Source organism: Gavia stellata, chromosome 14 (assembly GCF_030936135.1).
Source record: "Gavia stellata isolate bGavSte3 chromosome 14, bGavSte3.hap2, whole genome shotgun sequence".
Taxonomy (NCBI): domain Eukaryota; kingdom Metazoa; phylum Chordata; class Aves; order Gaviiformes; family Gaviidae; genus Gavia; species Gavia stellata.
The window spans coordinates 20,371,459-20,391,883 of NC_082607.1; the positions used below are offsets into that span (position 1 = coordinate 20,371,459).

The window sequence follows — 20,425 nt, forward strand, 5'->3', positions numbered from 1 at the left end:
CCTCCGTTAGGGTATGCTACACCCCTTTCAAACCCCAGGAGAGGGTTTATGGAGGCAGCGGGTACAGTCCCGCGGAAAGGCGGTGGGACAGTTCACTTAGCTCTCCTTGTAGTTAAAACAGTGATGCAGGACTCCTAACGGCCAGGTGCTGGTTAAGACTGTGCACTATAGCATGGTATCAGCGCTACCAGGCACCCGTGCCCAGGCGCTGGCGGCGGGGCTCTCTGAGGAGAGCTGAGGGCTGCCCTGTGCCGGTCACGGCCGGTTCCAGCCGGTTCCTGCCGCCCCACCGCCGGGCACAGCTGAGCCCCTCGGCCAGGATGGCGGTGCCTCGGGGAAGGCGCGTTCGAGAAAGGGCAGAACGCTGCTGGTCGGCGAGGGCTGAGGGAAAAAGTGTGAGGAACAGCCCTGCGACACCGAGGGCCGGGCGGGAGGAGGGCGGAGGGGCTCCAGGCCCCCAGCAGAGACTCCCCTGCGGCTGTGGAGGGACCACGGAGGATTTCCCTGCAGCCCACGTAGGCTTGGAAAGAGACCCCCATGGTTCTTACTGATACCAGGTGAGAACATTTCGTTCTTGCAAATCCACACAGTTGCTGGAGGAGCTCCCTTTTTAGTGTGTTTTCCTGTTATGCAGTGGACCGCGTTGAGTGCTTGGTAGGGAGGGAAGTATTCCTAAATATTATCTGCTCTCTGTCCAGGCCTAGGGACAACAGGGGGGTTATACACAGGCAAAATTGCTAAGGACCCGAGATCACCCTATATGTATTCTCCTAATTCCTTTCAGCCCTTCCTTCACCTTCATGTCTGTTCTCCTCACTTGCCCCTCTTTGTTGAGAAGCCCTGCATTACACTCCTCCCAACGCTGCGGGCAGCACAGGCAGGACCTGGGTGGCACGAAGAAGCCTGGCCCTGAGGCCTGCACTGCAGAGGGAGGCTGCCAGGGTTTGCTGCTCAGGGCAAGGATCCCCTCAGGATGGTGAAACTCCGCCTCAAACGGGCTTTTGGCATTCAGCACTGAGCTCTCCCACACCTTCATCCCTTTAGAAATGGGTACACCCCTGAGTGCTGTCACTGGCAGAATGACAAACCTCAAAATCCTTGCTGTCACTGTTGATTTCACTCCCTGGGAAGAACCTCTGGCTCAGACCATTTCCACAAATCTTTGTTTCCTAGCGTGTGTTTGAACAGCAGTATTCCTGTCTGCTTTGGAGTAGGAAATGGGAGCAAAAGCAGGCAGAGTCGCTTGCTGCTTGGGATTTAATCCAACATTGCAGCCACGAGCCAATGCAGTACTTTGGTGACTCTTCAGAGAAACCATTTTTTAATTTATACTTGTACTTTTTCTGCAGATGAGAGCCACCTTTCTTAAACACACTCTAGGCATGCTATACTAAATTTAACAGAATCTCTCAGATTTGTCTTTCACAAAGATAACAGTTTTCACAGAGCTGCTGCGTTCTAAAGGTCTGCTGTGGCTGTTTGGTGTTTGTCATGGGAGAGAGCTGTCCTTGAAGCGTGCAAATTGAGAAGTCACCCTCAGAAAAATGCAGAAGATTAGGTTTGTAACAAATCAGAACAAATAAATTAAGCACTGTCGCAACTCTTAAGGAGTAATAATCGGGAGGTTTAACCCTCTAGGTGTTTTGAAAGTACTGCAAGTACTTCACCACCACCTGCCACATCACTTTAGAAAGCAGTTTATCAGCCAAGACCGTGTGTTAATAGGGCCCGGAAGAATGAAGTTATTAGGGCTGTGATAGGGAGCTAACACTTCACATTTTTTAGAGAAGTGGGTGGAGGAAGCGGTGAAAACCACTTAAAAGTGAACATTTGCTCAAATTGCTACAAAAATATAGTGATTGCCACTAGCACCTGCTGTTCAGTTTATGGACTCAGTTTGCTCAACTACAAGACATCATCCCAAAGGCAGGCTGCTTAGGAGTTCGTTAGTTTAAATCTGTTTTTTATGTCTCCAGCACAAGTATTGTATCATTTGTATTTTTCCTCCACTACTAAAAAAAAATCCATGAGTCATTTCAACTCCAGAAATGGTATAAATTCAGCACAGGAAATAATGCTCTCCATAGCTCCTGCACATTTATTAGGTGTCCTTCTTTGCATTGGTTTGAATAACTTGCCAAATAATAATAATAATAAAAATGTTCCGTTTTCTCTTTTTAACTTGTAAAGAAATGCAACTCTGGGAAAGTACAGTCTCTCTTTCTCCTTCCCCCACCAGTAATACAGAGCCTCCTAGTCTTTGGGAGGAGATATTTGAATGGTTGACACAGACCACTACACATAAAGCAGCAAATTTGCTGTGCATGATGTGAATAATTACTGCATTATAGTTTTGGGTTTTAGGGCAACTGTTGACTTAAGCAAAATAAGCCTGCAGTCCAGCTGCAGATCCAAGTTTTCATAAGTTTTCTTGTGTTTCTCCCTCCAGTGCTGTCTCCCTTAACAGTGACCCTTTTCAGACTTTTCAAGGTACAAAACCTTTACCAAATCCTCGAGCTCAGTCCTGCACACTCTGCTTTCACACATTTGGCTGATCTGAGCTTCTCCCTCGCTAAATATTTTCCACTGGCCTGAAAATAAAAATACAAAGGAGACAGATACTGACTTAGAAAAGGGCATAGGGAACTTTGAAGACATTTACAAGCACTCTCCAGACCAACTGATTCACAATGGTCAAAGAGAGAATGTCCAGTCCTCCCATGGAAAATATTCAAGGTATCTTACAATCACGTAACATATTCCATGCAAAATAACTGTTAAAAATAATAAACAAGGACCAGAATATTATTCCTTTCTTTAATTAAGTAGTACTGTAAGTTGACCCTATTTATTCAACTATTTATGATGCTGGATACTTTGCTTTATGATAGAGTGATGTGAAAAATTAACTCTGATGGTAAACCAAAGTATTTAAAAGCTGGGAAGCAACAAGTCTAAGCATTTCATGCACTGTGAACTCTGCCTACCTGTGTGTAATACAAACTGTGTTTGCTGGATATTCTATACATTTTTGATAATGTCAATAGAAATGGCTGGTGCCCTGGTAACTAGAATTCTATATTACAGATAACAATGACAAGCTTACGAAAGGCTAACAGCAAAAAATCAGGAAACTTTTTATAAGAAAAGGTGTCTGCTTCTCACTAAGCCTGTTTTATCAACAATATATTATTCCTGGGAAAAATACTTCCTTGCCTAATTAGAGACCTCAGAAAAAATGACAACTTGTAATGCAAAAGAACTGGGAACTAAAAATGTCTATACCTTAACTCAACTATCAAATTAAGTGTCATATCCCAAGCTGGATGAAATACAAAAAAGAAATTGAATCAAGAGTGATAAAAGAATTACATGTCCTTTCAAAAACCATATTTTAATAATGAAGATATTGTCAAAAACATAGGAAAGGCTTCTTTCAGATATAACATACATGTACGTAGGAGAACTCCTTTAATCATCTCTGAATTTTTTCCCTTCTAAATGACTTTCTAAAAGTAACTTGACATCTTACTTAACTAAATCCAAATTGTGCTGCTGTGCTGACATCAGTCATATTTCAGACTTATGGCAGTATGGGCAGAAAACAGCCTATCTATCTTGTATTTTATCAAAATACAGGGGACTAAGACAGCAGGGACATGAACTACCGCTAGATGTATCTATATTTTAAATTGCTGTATTTTGATTATTTAAATCTAAACTTTTAAAATATTGGAGCCATGTACTGGAGGAAAAATTAATACATCTGTTTGACTGTGTTGAGTAAAAGAGAATGTTTTTCAAGGCTATGATTATATAGAGAATAGAAACCTGAAAAGGACAGAATTTTACTTACTAGGGGTTGTTCTTGTTATCTGCTTGAAGTAAGGAAGTTCTTCAAATTCTCTCTTGGACACTTTTTCAACATAGAAGTGACGCAGAATCCCTTCAGCAAAGAAATAAGAAGTGCATGTTACTGGAAATGTGCTTGTTGTTCTAAACCTGGGTTGCTGTCCTGCCTTTATGTAGAATTAGTGCCATGTTGAGTCACCTTGTGAAACAATCCTTACCAATTACGTGTTTTTTCAACCTATTCTTATTTATTGTTTGCCACCCCCCTGTTTTTTTGCTACTCCCCTATAAAACCTTCTGTGGATTTATGATTGCAGAGAGTTTGTGAGGGGTGTGAGAATTAGTCAATTCTTTTCCAACATAGCTGAACCCTTCCTTAGTCTGAGTAAATGTAAGATTACAACAGAAGCCAAAATCCCAGTGTCTTGGAGAAAAACAGTATCATTTTGCAGTCAGATAACATTTTGCCTGTCATGAGCTAGCAGGCAACATCACTGTCAAATCATCACAAGGCTTTGTGGCTTCTTGAACACACACGGTAGTTATTAACCATCTGATCCTCTGTGACTTTTTTTCTGCTCACACTTTGGGCTTGTCTTTGTGCTTTAAAGTGTATTTTAGAGATGTATCATTTCCATGTAAAGGGCTGCACTATATGAGGGTTTCCTATGAGGATCACATGCTTTTTGCTTAAAGTAGGTTAAGTAGATAGAATTTTTAGGAGGCTGGAGACGATTTTTACTATACTAAATGTTTGGGATTTGCAGAAGTGCTTGGGCTTCTGAATGCTCTTCTATTTTTTCTAATTTTACCAGTCAGTCTAGTAAAAGATATTGTTTCCATCCTTAACACATTTTTACCCATATTCTAGACCATCATGGGTGTAGCATCACTAAGGCAGATAGGGCAGACTGATTTCAGTGGAAAGCTTTTTGGTCCATCCTAAATAAGAACCTCCAGGCACTTGATTCAAACCCTACTACCCATTTGCAATATATTACATAGGGTATTACTGACAACCTGTTTGTCATTGTGCTTTTGCTCACAATGAAGGGTAGGAGTTTGCAGAACTAGAGCTTTGTGTGTTATTAATGGTTTTCGTACAGCAAAAACGTGAGTATGTTGGAAGTGGCTGTAATAGCGATATCCTAAACAGTCAGAAGACCACCAGTCTCAGGATGCTTGGATTTGTAAAATGTCCTGGGATTTTAATGGCAGATGATACACTGTTTAAAGAAAGAACTTGCTCAACTCACCTTTTCTAATTGTCCACACATGTATTTCTATTTGAGGTGGCTTTTCAGTCTCTACTGCAATTTTTCTGATGGTTTCTCCTTCCTCTGTGAAAACGGATTCATAGACAGGAAATGTCTCTTTCCCACAGAAGTAATCTTTGTTGTCAAAGGTTTGACTTGGCACTTCTTCTGTTTAAAAAAAGCCCAAAACACATACTACAGCTGTAATCAAGTCCTCCAGAACTTATTTGGCACTGATAGCCAAGCAGGTTTAGTCTAAAAGTCAAATTTTCACTTGTATGGCCACTCAAATCCATCTCCAGCTAGGCCCCAGACATCTAATAGTGTTCCATTCTGCTAGGTTGTGATGGCCTGTCTATGGTGGCAAGACAGTATTCGTATTTATAATCCAGTTTCATAAGGAAATGAGCTGTGTAAAACCATGTGGTCTGTGAGACTCCTCCCAAATTTTGAACCTGTTGTCCACTTTTCAGGCATATTTGAAATAACGGTAGAAGTCTCAGAGGTAATAAAATAACTAAATGAAAATTGGTGGTTGGACAGAGTGAAGAGACCCAAATGATTGCTTTGCTGAGGAAAAGGGCAGGTAGAACCTACAAGGTTTGCATTTCGCTTGGCAGCAGCCAGCTGGCCAGTGCAAGCCTGGGCTAGCCACAGTGCACATTATCTCTTGCCCACCTGGTAAAGTTGTAGAGCGTATAAGTAGAAATTGTAATTATTCTGTTGCTAATTGGAAGTTGGGCAAGAATGTAAGAGAGATGATGCAACTCAGAAACTTGGACTGCTGTTTGTGGAAAATCCTAATAATTAATACATCTCCACACATACAAGACAGACTGCAGGAAGAGGTTCAGCTTTCTTAAAAATTGGCACATAGAATCTCAAAGAAAAAGACAGTAACTTTCTTTTTGCTATTAAATTTTCTATTGAAGCCTGTTAACCAGGTTTTGCTGACTGTTCTCATCTCAGATGAGCCCAATAAAAGCTGTGGATCTCTGATTCACAAGTATCCAAAAGGATCTAGATACACGCCCCTCCTGCCTGCCTACTGCCACTGCATCATGCGTTTTCCCAGTAAGCAAGGCTAGCAAGAGAAAATGGGAAGCGTGCATTCTAGGAAGGATTTCTATATACGACTGAACAACTCATTTCCTCAGAGCATTTCTGCCCAATGCATCAGCAAACAAACATAGAAATGGGCCATACAGATTGGAAAAGAAGTTTAAAGGCACAGAATGGACCTGGACACTCCTTTACCCTTTATATCATCTGCAACATGGCTGGTCATTTGGCAGACAATCAGCAGATTCATATTAGCAGATTTTTCACTAGTTGTAGGCACTGTTTTTAGTAAGTAATGTCTACATAAGTTTAATTATTAGTGCAGCATAGAAACAATGCTAAATTTGTGATAAGTTAGTATTTATTTTTAGGATTAAGTTACATAACTGACACCAATCAAGTTATAATCCGAGGTTTTGAATCCTTCTGGTACATTTTAAAAAGCAGAAATGATATTATCTCCATGCAAATTTCACAAGCTAGAAAATGATTTGAAGGTTCTGTGGGCGCTGCAAGTGGGGGAAGGATTGGAAAGCCTATTGACAGTAATGAACTTTCTGTGTACGTTTCTGTAATATTCTCTTTGGAAATGAGCGTCAGGAAGTCATGCTAACAGTGGAGAGAAAGGCAGTGACTGATCAGCACATATAAGCCCCAGGCAGCAAGCCCCCCCATTTGAGGAACAGCAGTGAACAGCAGGACTGGGCAGGCAGCTCTGCCTGTCTCACAGTGGGACCTCTGCACGCACATTAGAACAATGGGCACAGCTAGTGCTATTTTCATCACATCTTATTGTGACCAGAAGGCTTAAGCCAAGCCCCTTAACATGCACAGCAAAAAGGTGGTCTGTGATCAACTTTGTTTTACCTGGACAGACTTTACAGCATTTTCCTTCTACTTTCTGAGGGTATTTGCAGGGATATTGTTCTGGACAATGAATTTTCTTACATTCTTGTTTGGTGATGTTGCAGGTGCACAACACACACTCTACGATTCCAAAGGCTCGGAGGTTAGGATGCCAAGATTCACCATGTGAGTATGTTTTGCCATTTGAAACACAAACTACGGAAGAAAAGAAAAGGAAGAAAAAGTACAACTGGAAAAGGTATGTTCACTGGCTACCTCTCTAGGATTATTCATTTGATTCATGCACATTTGTTGAAAGCAGTGTCTCTGTATGTAATTTGTTAGTGTCTCTGGCCCATTTCTCTGCTTGTTAACTTTAACTTGGAGTTTTGCCACTTAAAGTAAGTCTGAGCCTGTGATCACCCTTTTCTGAGCAGTTTTGCCTTGATTCCAACTCTGCTGACAATGGTATCCATCACTATTTTGAGGACAACAGTGAAGATGGCTGAGTCAAGTATTTGACTAACTCCTCTGCAGTTGTGCATCATAAACCAGCTTATAAAACTCACTCCTCCTTCCCCTCCTAATTACAGTCCACACACAGGACTGTTACACTGGCTCTAGCTTCTAGAACTGAATCTGCAGATGACAGGATCATGACATTTGCTACTGAGTCATCTGCACAACTTTTCTTACCGTTAGCTGAACATGGCTTTTGCAGTGAGAGCCACACTATCAGTAGGATGGATTAGTGCCACCTGGGCCTTTTATTGCTTTTGCATGAGACTTCCTGCTACACAACACACAGAACAAAGCAAGGGAATGTTGCAAAATGAAGTTTAATGTCCTTTGTGGAAATATGTATATCTATTGGTATATAGACACATTTGGCTTTTGGAATCACAAGAAAACATTAATGTGAAAGGATGCATAAGGGACTGAAATTTCATTCCAACAGCATCTAAGCACCTCAGAATATTTATTCATCAGTGCCCTTGGGAGGCAGAGAAATACAGCTGACACAAGGAGAGTGGAAAAATCCATGCCTGGTGGAAGCCAGTTTGGGTCACCCGGCAGTTAATGGGAATTATATCACTTTACACCATGTTTGCATTTGTCCTATAAACCTTACTTCTTTCTTTTTAAATATTTTATAAACACAAAGAAAAATGCAAACTAATCCTAACAAGGGGAAAGAAAGGGCACTGCCTGATTTCTAAAAGCAACTAAAGTGAAGCTGGGATATGTTGTAAATATTTCCAATTCTTCTAATATGCCATCATTTTTATTAATTCTTTTATTTGTAAAATATGTTCCTATTTTGCCTCTAACTTTCAAAAGCAATTTAATTTTTATCTGTAATCTGAAATTTACATCTAACTGGTAACAGATGTGACCAACTGGCTTATACTTTACTGAGTTACTGAGATTTATGGGGAGTGTTTTTTGCAATGTATTGTCTTTCATGGGGTTATGCTATCATTTGGTTTATAATTTGCTACTTTTTAACTCTTTCCTAAGACACATTTTTATTTTAGAGGTAGGTAACTGTTTTGTTTGTCAGATAAAAGCAAATAAAGTGTTATCTGTATACTAAGAACATGGGAGAAAAAACTAGAAATGAGAAAACTGGTAAGTAGTCAGCTGCTCAGCAGGCTTCTTACATGATTGAACACTATATTATGAGTTATATTTATGCTTATATCGATTTTTTTTCCCCAGGTAGCGTTCTCCAGATCCTTTATGGACGTAAATATTTCATGATTTCTCCCTGACAGGGGAAGGGATAATACATGGCATTGTGTAGATACATATTCTCTCTGTTTTAAGGGTTTCTTTAGCACAAAACAGTTAAATAATTACTCTGAAGTAGCAGATGAAGCCTCCAGTAGCAGCCAAAATACGGCAAATAACTTCTAGATCCCTGATGCGCTGTTTGTAGTGCCCTTCATGTTTAGAATGATAAATCTATATCCACGCAACTGCACAGTATTTGCATGTCAGGAGAGTTGTTATGTGTTTATTTTTTAACTTATTGAAATGCGTCTCAAGGGGCATATGCATTAATTAATAAAACCCTTGTTAACTGCACAAGAACAAAAGAAAATACATGATCAGCATTCCTGTTTCCATCACGGAGATCTCTCAGACAGTGTCCAGGCAGCGAGTGTCTGAAGTTGCAGCAGTTACTATATACTGCATCCAGAAATATGCTATTTGTCTGTATGCTCTTTATTTGCTGAAACAAATCAGGTAGAAATTGCTTTGATGATGTCTTCATGTGTGAATTACATGTCAAAGATATTGCACTGCATGGAGATTCCTGCTCCTAGATTCAGCATAAAACACTGGCATGATCTGAATGTTTTTTCATGCTTGTTCAGGTGGATAATAAAGATCCTATGGCCAACATTCCTTCTGTTAGTTAATACCTTAAAAGATTAGTTGGCCCTAATACAAGGGCCTTTAACTCTTTGTGGGTAGTTTCTAATTGCATACTGACTGGTATTTGTGGATGGATGCTCTTCTGAACATTTGGTTTTGCACCTATTTCTTTCATGGCTTCTTAGGCCTGTTCCTACAGATCTCTGTTCACTGAGGTGCACCCACTGTGGGAATTGAGCATCCCACCCTTCTTATTGTACAAAACCTGCTGTCCCACTAACTGGAGAATTGGTATTTTCTCTCTATTTTTGTCCTTCCTGTAATGCAGCAAGAATATGGCTTAGTCATGTTTGGATAAGGTTTGCCATACGGGCTCAAAATTCTGCTGTCCCCATAATGTAGTATGTCCTATATTATATTATCAGAAGGCACTAAAGGATTCTTAGAGTGAGATTCAGTACTTTGGTTAACTTCACCTCTTTACAGCTCAGGCATCCAGTACAGGTTAATTGCCCACTCTGCCTCTAGTATTAGTCATGGAGGAGGAAAAGCACCCCTTGCATCCCACTGTCTCCGACAACGAGCTTAAGGTGGGGGAAGTCATGATATTGTCTTTCTTGAGAATAATTTGTTAAGCCTTGGAGGCAGAAAACCTCTTGATACTATGGCAAATCTTTATGGTCTGAGATTTGTGGGGCAGTTTAAACGTATGCTGTTTACAGCTATTAAAGTTACAAAACAGGAGACAGTGTAAAGGAAATAACCACGAACAATTTCCTACTGGACAAGTCACTGTGTGAGCAAGTTAGTGAATCTGAAGGCATCGTGGTGTCCTGTATGGCACAAAATGCTCACTTCCCTGGTAACGGCTGCATGTGTTCTCAGAATTACGTAGCACAATCCCACAAAGTAATTCAGAGAACAACACGACAGTGTGGTGCCTTTGCAAAGTGAAATGCACTGTTGTATGTGTAGGCACAACAGATCTCAGTCAAGAGCTAATTTCATATCTTTAATAGCTTACTGCTTTTTGCCTCCCTGATTTGCATTTGGTCACTTGATACCGGTGTGAATTTCCAGGATTCTGCTGTATATTTCCACAACTCTTTTTGAGCTATAGGTGATTGATTCCTGACCCAGAGTAACAGTTTAAGAAGTACTTGTCTTTACCTCGTCCGTGCTTATGCTTGTTGTTGATGACGATTTGTACTATTGTTCCTGAAGCTTGCTGGGGATCCGGTAGGACTCCACGGTTACTCCTGGCATTGGGAAATCGTGGAATATTGACTACCTGCCTCGCGGAGCTGGGTGACAGGTCGTAGTGGGAGCGATGGTATGAGTGTCTCTGTTTGTTTGGAGACAGAAAGAGAGCAAGAAAGTAAATGTCTCATTCCAATGAACATGGGGAAAGAGGCTGTACTGGAAGCTATCAACAAATGTCATTAAATGTAACGAATGGCACCATACTAAATAAAGGCCATTCAGGTTTTGCAGATAGTTAACATGCTGATGAAGTCACCTACACATACGCAGTTGCACCTCATCTCACCAGAATCTGTATGTCAGTGTAGGTGTCTTTATCTAAGTTGGTCATCTGAAATCCCTAATCAAGTCAATGGACAGAGAGGCAATTTTAGAACCTGACCTGACCTGTGTTCAGAGCTAGATACCTACTTTACTGATGTCTACTCTACTTTAAAATTAGATGAGAAGAATTGTAAGCCTGTCTAGTTTTCCCCATGAAGATTGCTTTCTACTAGGGCTCCAGCGGCAGAGCGTGTCCAGAATGACTGTCCAGCTTCTTGTTTGCTTGCAGCTTTAAACTCTCATGCAAGGCCAGGGTTAGCCTTGCACAGACTGAGCAGAACCTACTAAAATCTGCCTTACAGACTGGGAAGTCTCATTTAATTTGCAAAGGAAAGTAGAAGTAGTAGTAGTAGTAGTAGTAGTAGTAGTAGTAGTAGTAGTGTGCAGCGTGTTTTCTAGAGCAAAAACACTGCTTGTTTTCAGAGATTTTTTTATTTTCCAAAATACCCATAGGCGTGAAGCAATAGTGTCTATTACAGCAGTTATTTTATAAGGCATGATTCTTCTCACTAATCCAAAGACTTGTTGGTTCATGTATTTAGGTAGTGCACCTAATGCTTAAAATCTCTTCATATTCTCTCCAAATGCTGTCATAAAAATCATCTCTTGAGGAGTAAGTTGTTAATGGATACTTGTAGCCCCAGAGGTAGTGAAGCCCCTAAAGTAAATACATACATGTGTATATGTCAACTGGGAAGTAAGTGTTTGCAGTTATGATTTAAAAGTGATGCTTGCACAGCAAACAAAACACTGTGAAATTTTATTCTTATAGAGCATATACAACAAAGACCAAATCCAGAGCCCGCAGGAGCTCATGGGAGTTTATAATTCAGCGTTATTCATGAATTTAGGTTGAGTTTATTAAGGGGTTTGCAGAAGTGGAAGAAACCTATTTTAGGCTAGATTCACACAACCCAGGATGAAGCAGTAGATATTCAGACCTGTTATTATCCTTTTCTCTTTTTTCCCCAATGTACTAGCATGCACAGCACAGCAGTAAAATATGTCCTTAAATTGTAGGTCACACTTACGGCTTCCCTGTTGGCTGGCTGCCGGAAGATATCTCCGTCAGAATGTTCCCATGATAATTCTCCATCTCCTGTATGTGAAGCAGAGCAGTATCAGTTAGGGGAGTGATTGTGCAACACCTTGGGAGATACTTAGGGGAAAAATCTCATCCAGCTTTACAGCTAAATTTAGGGTGGAGGCTGCATCAGTGTGTCAATCTGTAATCTGACTTTATTGTACTAGATTCTGTAGAGACCAAAAGGAAGATCTCTTCCCAAACGTTATGCAAAACTCAGGATGAAGATGTACTATCAGATTTATGCGGCTTAACAAGATGTTATGGGCAAGGTAATTTCCAGCAACCATTTGCTGTGTGATTTCAGGCAAAGGTGAGGAGACATGACTTAGCTTACAGAGAAAGGCTAAATTGTGTGACCTTCCATCTACTGTGGGCTGAGGGAATCCACAAGCACAGTTACTGTTGCCCAACTGACATGTACCTTGACTGAGAATTGAATCCTGAATTAGGTTTTTGTGGTTAGCTCTGAAGTGTAGCCATTAATAAATAACATTGTATTATACATATCAAGAAAAAGTAAGCCATATTTTGTCCTGCAAATTTCCTGTCCCCATATCTATATGGTTGTTTCTTCCCTCTTATTTATGGTTTATTTAACAAAAATTGGTAAGTCATGATTCACCCCCAGGTATGATTATGAACCAGGGAGGTGCTTTCATCTGTTTGTCAAAGACAGACTGTTTCATAAATAGAAATGATGGCCATGCACAGTGCATGACTCATTAGAGACAAAACAGCAACTCTTCCAGGAAGCCAGGCACATGCAATGAGTTATGGCAGGATGTACGAGAACTTGGCCCACTAAGACAGGATCCCATCTAAGCTCATAGGATCCTCTATTTTTTGCATGTAGAGAGTATGAAATGTTCAGCACTGCTTTTTTGAATCAGGCCAATAAAAGTACTATAGAATAAGGCTCATAGCACTAAGGACGCTCGTAACAAAGCAAGGACATTCTGACTTGTCTTTTAAAAGAGAAAAGGTTTTGCTAGCGTGCTTGCAATTTGTGCATGTGATGCAGAAGTAATGAATGCTTTTGAGAATCAGTGTGAGGGACTTGCAGAGCCAGGCTCTGGTTCCTCACAGCCAAACATGTGATTCATGGACAGGAAAGTTGGAAAGAAGAAGAATCGCTCTGTTTCTATTCAGGAGTAGTGTCCAGCTGTTTTCTTTGTAAAGACAACTTCATAAATACAAACATAACTAAGCATAAGCTATGGTGGAAATTATAGCAGGGAAGAATCAGTTCAGGCTAGAGAAAGAATGTGGCTTTAAGAAGTTTTTAGAGATGTATTTAGAGGTGTTCCTTGATAAGACAAGCCACGGAACTTGAACTGATATGTGATTCTTGGAAAACTTGTACAAGAACAGGAGAAATCATTTAGTGTGGAGGGGAGCTTGGAATTTATCCCAGCCTTGGAATTCAGATACAAGTACAGATAAAACCGCTTTGCTAGTGGCTCAAAGCCTAGCTCTAGATATGCCAAGCACTGCACTGGAATGCAGAGCAGTACCACCACATCAGGAGCCTTACATTAATGGCACAGATGGATCACTGGCTTGGGACCTTGAAGCAGGATGGCTGCTGCAGCAGTAGTAGTGTGTGATACTGGCTTGGGAGAGCCATGGTGCTGAGGCAGGTATGCCTCCAGTTCTGGAGTTAACTCATCCAGATTTAACGCAGTCAGATCCATCATGGATCCACTACCTTAGTGCATACTATGTATTAGCATTTTGTCCTTTATGCAGTTTATGAGAACTTTCCCCTTAACTTAAGGGCAAGTTGGATCCTGACATAAACCAGCATCTGAACCGTAGTGCTTGGAGCCTTTTCTAGTCAATAACAGAGGGATGAATAGGAAAATAAGCAAATTTTAATATATTATGTTAATATATTTGGCCATGCAGGGAGCAGAAACTGACTCACAGTTTCCTCCCCATGAGCTGTGCTAGATCTTGATGCAAACGTTTTGTTTAGGTTTGCATTTCATAAGAATCACAGAGGGGAGATAAAACAGCTTATGCCATATTGAAATGGACAAAGTTGATTTTGAGATAAATGATCTTTTTGAGATTTTTAAGTACGAGTAACAGACAGTGGAATACATTAAAGAAACCCTGCATCAGTGGAGACATTGGCTTGTCTCTACTGCATAATCCAATCTACTCTCACCTCTTATATGGAAATTCTAATGAACTTATTTCTCATTAGTGACTGTCTCTCTGGCTGAAGTGACTGATTTCTCCAATGTAAGGCTAGTTTACAGCATAGCTATATGTTTGACACTTCGTTCTTTGAAAGTCACTTTGTTTTTTGTAACTGGAAGAGGTTGGTTTCAAATACAGCTCAAATAACTATCATGGAACAGATACCAGGAATCAGATGATTAGCAAGGATTTACTTTAAATAACTGCCAGTGTATTACATTTAAAACAGTATACCACTAAATTTCACCCTGGGAAGCCTGGACTATCACCTTGCCTGCTTGAGATCAGTAAGCTTTATAAGCTGTTTGCCTGGCAAAATGTTTCAAGATTTGTGAAGATACTGTCGAGTAACATAGCAAAGCAGCAAAAAATGAGGAACAATCTCCATGCAAAGGAGTACTGCATAGAGATCCTCATCCTTGCTCTGACTGAGCTCATGTATTTATGCAGCACACAGCATTGCCCTGCCAAGAGATTAGTTCAGGTCCTACATGGGTGCCACACTTAATTAGCACTGCATCTCCGCAGGTTAAGTAGCTTAGACAGCTTGCTGCACTGACATGACTACACAGCTTCTATCCAGGAACTTGTTTCTTCAAAGTGTGCTGTGCTATCTCTGCATCACGCTGCATTATTAAGCACTGATACACTCCGAAGTACCCTCTTTTTGGCTCGGCCCCTTCACTGCTCAGAGCTTTTGGTCCAGCATGTGTACTCAGTAAACTCCTTAGGACAGGGACTATGCTGGTTTGTGTTTCACAACTCTAGCACCATAGGCAAAATTATATAACCAACAATATAATACTCCTTATTTTTACCATGCAATAGTACTGACTTCAAACAACCAGAATCTCAAAAGGATACAGCTGCACAACAGTGCAAGCAGGACAGTTTTTCAAAGCAGCCTGGCATCGCTGATATCAATGGAGTGGCACTTCTGAAAACCATAGGTACCTTTAGGTGCTTATCTGCATCTTTGAGAACTGGCCATAGGTGCTTAGATACCCTAGAAGTGGTGATTCAAATGCCACAATACTAGTAGTGAGATAAAATACATATAGAAATTCTCAAACATTTAGACGGGCTTTTAGACAGACATTTAGGTTTAGACATTCAGAAAGGCTGGGAAGGCCCCTAGAATCAAGTTCCCGGTGTGTACAAGATCTAAAATGCAATTGCTAGTAAAATATTGAAGTCACCTAAGTATAGATTGACACCTAATTTAAACTGGAGTAATTGGCCTTACCCTCTGAATTGAAATTCTTGTGTCTTGCGTAACTTGAGCAGGTCTGGTAACCTGTCAGATAGAAGCTCCTCTTTTATTGCAAAGCTTTTCTACCCAGAGTAATGGCAGCTATTTCAATACTTCATTTGAAGCCTTGATTTACCTTGTTATGGGGATGCAACTTTATCATCAGTGCATTCTCTCCTTGTTTCAATTTAGGAAAACAAAGGGAGCAATGTTACCCTGCTGGAATTCAAGGTTTAATTTCCCAACATGCCTTGGATTTAAGTACATGGGAAATTTGCAGATAGTGTCCCGAGTGACAGTGCTGGTGCACAGACAGGGCTCTGACAGGGGAAGGAGTAAACTCGGAGCCTGTCCTTCTGTGGTTGTACTCGAACTTACCTCTGCAAACTGGACAGCAGGACTCCGGAACAGAAACTGGGAAAGAGCAAGTTAATTTGGGACAAGTCTTCAACCCACAGTACACATTTCCTTCCTGCCAGGAAAACACAAGGAGAATTTAGAAGGAGTCATCGATTTGTCTGGTACTGTATATGCATTTTTTATGGACATGCTTAAATCTAGTATGTGTGTTTACATAAATGCCACTCTAGTATGCAAAAGCAGAATACTAGACCAATGAAAAGTCTGAATAGCTTTTTTTAAATTTGTTGTTGCGCAGAGGAAGGTCTCTTTCTTTAAGAAAACAGGGAAAAGGGAAGCGGTAAAAAAGTGCGGGGAGAACTGCAATTATTGTAGGCTGAAAAGGTACCCGACACTGTCAGTTCTAAAATCACACAGTGTAAATTTCCACACCCCCCGCTCTCCCTCTGTTGCATCTTACCATTGAACTGGAGGAATAGCTTAGCAGTAACTGAAAGTTATGAAGTCTGTTCAGTACCCAGCCTGTTAAATTTGTAGTTAATGTAGAATGTGATGATGATTTGATCAGAGGAGGTCCAGAGTTGCCAATACTTGATACTGAAGAGCTGGTTGGATTGAGAGGGATGTTTTGGTTCAGACACTGGCTCTGAAGAGTCACTGGGTGACTGCTCAAATATACTGGATTTGAATTGGTGACATCTCTGTGGCCCAGTGCCAGTTTATAGAGCTGTCCACTGCCAGCCCGTGGGGCTCTTTACTTATCAGCTCAGTCCAAATGAATTCAGTTTCAGTCAGTGGCTTAGTGCTATGTTTTCCAGTCATGTTGAAGTGAAATATTCTATATATGCCAAGTAGCAATATTTTACCTGCTGCCTCTGCACTGTAAGCTCACTTACAGCAGATGCTTGACAGAGTAAGCTTTGTCCACTGTGTTTGAGTAAGAGGTAGCCTGGCATTTACCAGGTGCTGCAGGCTGGCTCTGAGCACTCTCATGAGTTTCAGCATTAATTCTCAATTCCCAGCCTTTGCGATGTATTGCTTATATTTCAGTGTCATGTATTCTAGAAAGTTGAAATGAAGCATAGACAGAACAGGGCTCTGTCAGATCATGTTACTTACTGAGCAGCTGCACTGGGCACACTGGTTTGCTTGCCTGTTTTGGAAAAGCCCCTCTGCCACAAACATTTCGCCATGATGGTAGGTGGTGCCATTGTATTCACAGGATTTCCCGGTGATTTTGCTGCTTACTGAGAAAAGGGAGTCTTCTGGAAGCAATGGGAAAGGAACACTTCATGCAAATGTTCTCAGCAACTCACAATATCACGAATACAGGGGAAGAAAAGCTTCCCTTCTCCCTCATTTCTCTTTATTACAAAAGGACAAGTTTTCTCATGCTACAAAGTAGAAGTTATATTCTCATGCTACTATTTTGCTGAACTTTTAATAATTCACGCTTTGACTGTCCCAGTTAATCTTAGGATGTTGATGATCAACTGCAATGCCAGCACTGATGGCCATGTCTCATGCTGCTGTATTTTCTCTTGCTCTGTCTGCTGTAGCATTTGGTATTAGGGTAGGTAGGTGCAGTTATGTGCCCACTTGTTATATTTACATGTTTTTTTCATGCTTTAATATAGAAGGCATTAGGTCCTGTATACACACAGAACCCCACTATCAATAGCACTGTTCTATCATGGTTTCCCCCTTCTTAGTACTGGTATCATTTCATTAATGATTTGTAGTGTAGCCCACAGAAGACTTAGTTGCAGATTAGCAGGTTGTGCCATAGGGCATGCATGATTCCACTTCCATGCCATCCACAGGCACAAACCTTCTGATAGAGGAGCAGTGAAACTAGTGATGGAACTGGGTCAAGAGAGAACTATGTACTGTGTAAGCATTTGTTCCTAGTGGCCTTCACAATTCGTTGCTGCTGTTGTTTTCAAAACAGGCAAAACTTGTCAAAGGCAGACTTCAAAAGCCACCCAAAAGCTGATTTTTCTCTTACATGCATTTTAATGTCAGATGTGCAAATGAGTGCATTTTGTTTGCAGAACTCAGTGCATACGACAAAGGGCACAAGATGGCAGTGTCAATTCAACCCTGAAACCTTTTTCAACTCAAGATCATATCGAGTTCTGCACCACATGAATTAAATTTTCTTCTGAGACATAAAGCTATCCATACGTTACGTTAAAACATCCCCTAGATTGTTTAAGTCTTAGCAGTAGACAAACTGTGCAAAGGGATTATACTTTACCTATGAAATGTAAGTCACTTGATACGTATTGGGCAGTGAATCTGGCACTATACAATTACATTCACATGAATTTAACATCTCAGCACGGGAAGCGGCATTTCGAACAAGAGCTCTATGGAAGTAACAGTGGAGTGTTTGTTCTCTGAAGCCCGAATCACTGCAAATTTTTAGGAATGCAGCTGAAATTTCATTCAGTGGGTTTGGGCTTTCATGTAAAAGAAACCTGACCTGAAAATTCAGGTTTTGCTGTAGCCCCTTTCATTATCTATCAGATAAACCTGGGGAGATTTTTTTGTCATACTGTGCCACCACAGAATGCACATGTTTCAGCTGGGAGGTCAAGTGAAAGAGCAGTTTTCTGCTGGCATGCACTGGCATTAAACACTGACATTTAGAGTTTTCCATAAAAGCATATATTTAGTTACATTGGTCCATCAAGTATTAATAATATTCTGAATGGTAAATGTCGAATCTGGCTGTGGAACATACATGTACTACAGTATTTGAGAGTCTAGTGGGTCAGCAAAGAACATTCTACAGGAGAATGGCAGGAGAAGTTAGCCATTTAGGGTTCCTTGTCTGACATTTCATTTCTCTTCAAGAAACAGACATGGTGTTTGCACTTCCTCCCTTGAAGCACCAAATACATCATTATTTCAGTGCAATCAAGGGTGTCTAATGATACCTTTCCAAAATCTTGTAAGTAGTACAGAGCTTTGACAACACCTGTGCTTGGCATAGAAATGCAGTGCTTTTGGCACTTGCTGTATGGTTTGCTAGTCATACACATTCTGGAATGGCAAGATGTATGCTCTAATTAAGACACATCCTTTGAAAGTCATCAAAAAATTGAAGTGACAAATTCAGCTACTGTCCCATTAGGCACAAATATTGGAAAACACGAATAAAGAGGCACTTCTCAGGACTGTGCTACCTCCCAAAACTTATGTCACCATAGTTTCTTGGGCTTTCCGAGAGTCATCTCATAAAAAGCAGAGAGAGCTTGCCACACCCTTAGTTATCCCCTTGCCCCTTGGGTAACTGGAAGAGCAGTAGAACTGGAAAGAAATGAAAATGAAAGGAGAAATGAAAGGAGAATACAGATGGTTCTTGTCTGGATATGAGGCCCTGTTCATGCAGACTCTGCAGGACATTGCTGTGCCCATGGGGGATGCCTGTCCAAAAGCAGTGTTTGGCTTTGTGCTCTGACATTTGCAAAGACCAACACTTGAATGACTCATCGTGACTCTTCAGAGTATTGGCTGAAGAGAGTAAATTTTACTGCAGATTTACCTTGGTATATGCCACGTTGCTCAGGTCACTATGAAATCACCAAATGCCTTTAAACTGCGGCTTCTAAATTAGGGAAGGAGGATGGTGAAACTTACTGCTTGGAAAATGACAGTGGAGAGTTGCAGTAGGTAGTTGTTTTCATCTATATTTCTTTTAAGTTGATCATAGAAGTTAGGCCTATAACAGCTAAATCATAACATGCAGCCCAAAACACATATACTGCCTGTCTTTGGAATATGAGATGAAATTCTATTGCTATTTTGAAGTCTTATTTGATGAAATAATTATAAGAAAAGCCTGTTTCAATTACAGGGAATAAGACCACGGTTTAGGTCCTATGCTGCACATACCTGTGCATATGATTATCTTTTAGCACATTAAGTGAATGGGGCTATTTGGTTGCATAAAATAAGGTTTAGAAGAAGTTTTCAGATCAAGACCCTGTTACTGTTATTGCAAAAAAATATATACAGTCATACATCGGAGACAGCATATCTGAGAGTACGACTGATCCTCTCCAAACACAGCATCTGTCTAAAACTGCAAAGAAGCTTTGTTTATATTGCACGTCTAAATATAACTTCTGTCTGGTGCAGTTTCTCTCTCTCTCTGTCTTTGCTAGTCTGTGATTGACTTTCTACAACTAGGACTTGCCTTGGTTTCTTTTCTAGTTCTCTTTAAATCATGGCTAATTAGAGGAGTTCAGACTCCCTCATGATATCATATTCTCCTGTAGAATGTGAAATTAGAGTCATTGTGGATTGTTTTAATAAGTGCCAGGTTTGAACTTTGAAAAATCTTGGCATTAATATTGATATCAGCATGCATTATTCTGTGCCTTAGTTCAGATATGTTAGAATTAGATTAATTAACTGCAAATATACTGCATTGCTCAAAGCTCTATTTGTAAACCCTTGCTTCCTCATCAGGATTGTTCCCAAAGCTTTATCTGGCATTTTAATGGTGCTGACTAACAT

General features: G+C 40.6%; 1 protein-coding gene across 3 annotated transcripts in view; it reads right to left on the reverse strand.

Moving 5' to 3' along the window:
* Positions 1-320: 320 nt before the first annotated feature.
* CHRDL1 (chordin like 1) overlaps positions 321-20,425 on the reverse strand; it is a 41,161-nt gene continuing 21,056 nt past the window's right edge. The window contains exons 4-11 of one of the 3 annotated variants that reach the window (XM_059824303.1): positions 17,015-17,157; positions 15,914-16,007; positions 12,020-12,087; positions 10,572-10,746; positions 7,038-7,232; positions 5,109-5,276; positions 3,857-3,946; positions 321-2,591 (exon numbers count right to left, since the gene is read on the reverse strand). In XM_059824303.1, the coding sequence (XP_059680286.1) occupies positions 2,461-2,591; positions 3,857-3,946; positions 5,109-5,276; positions 7,038-7,232; positions 10,572-10,746; positions 12,020-12,087; positions 15,914-16,007; positions 17,015-17,157 (1,064 nt within the window). In that variant the 3' untranslated portion in view covers positions 321-2,460. Of the gene's footprint in view, positions 2,592-3,856; positions 3,947-5,108; positions 5,277-7,037; positions 7,233-10,571; positions 10,747-12,019; positions 12,088-15,913; positions 16,008-17,014; positions 17,161-20,425 lie in introns of all 3 variants that reach the window. The other 2 variants (XM_059824304.1, XM_009811418.2) reach the window with 2 other exon arrangements.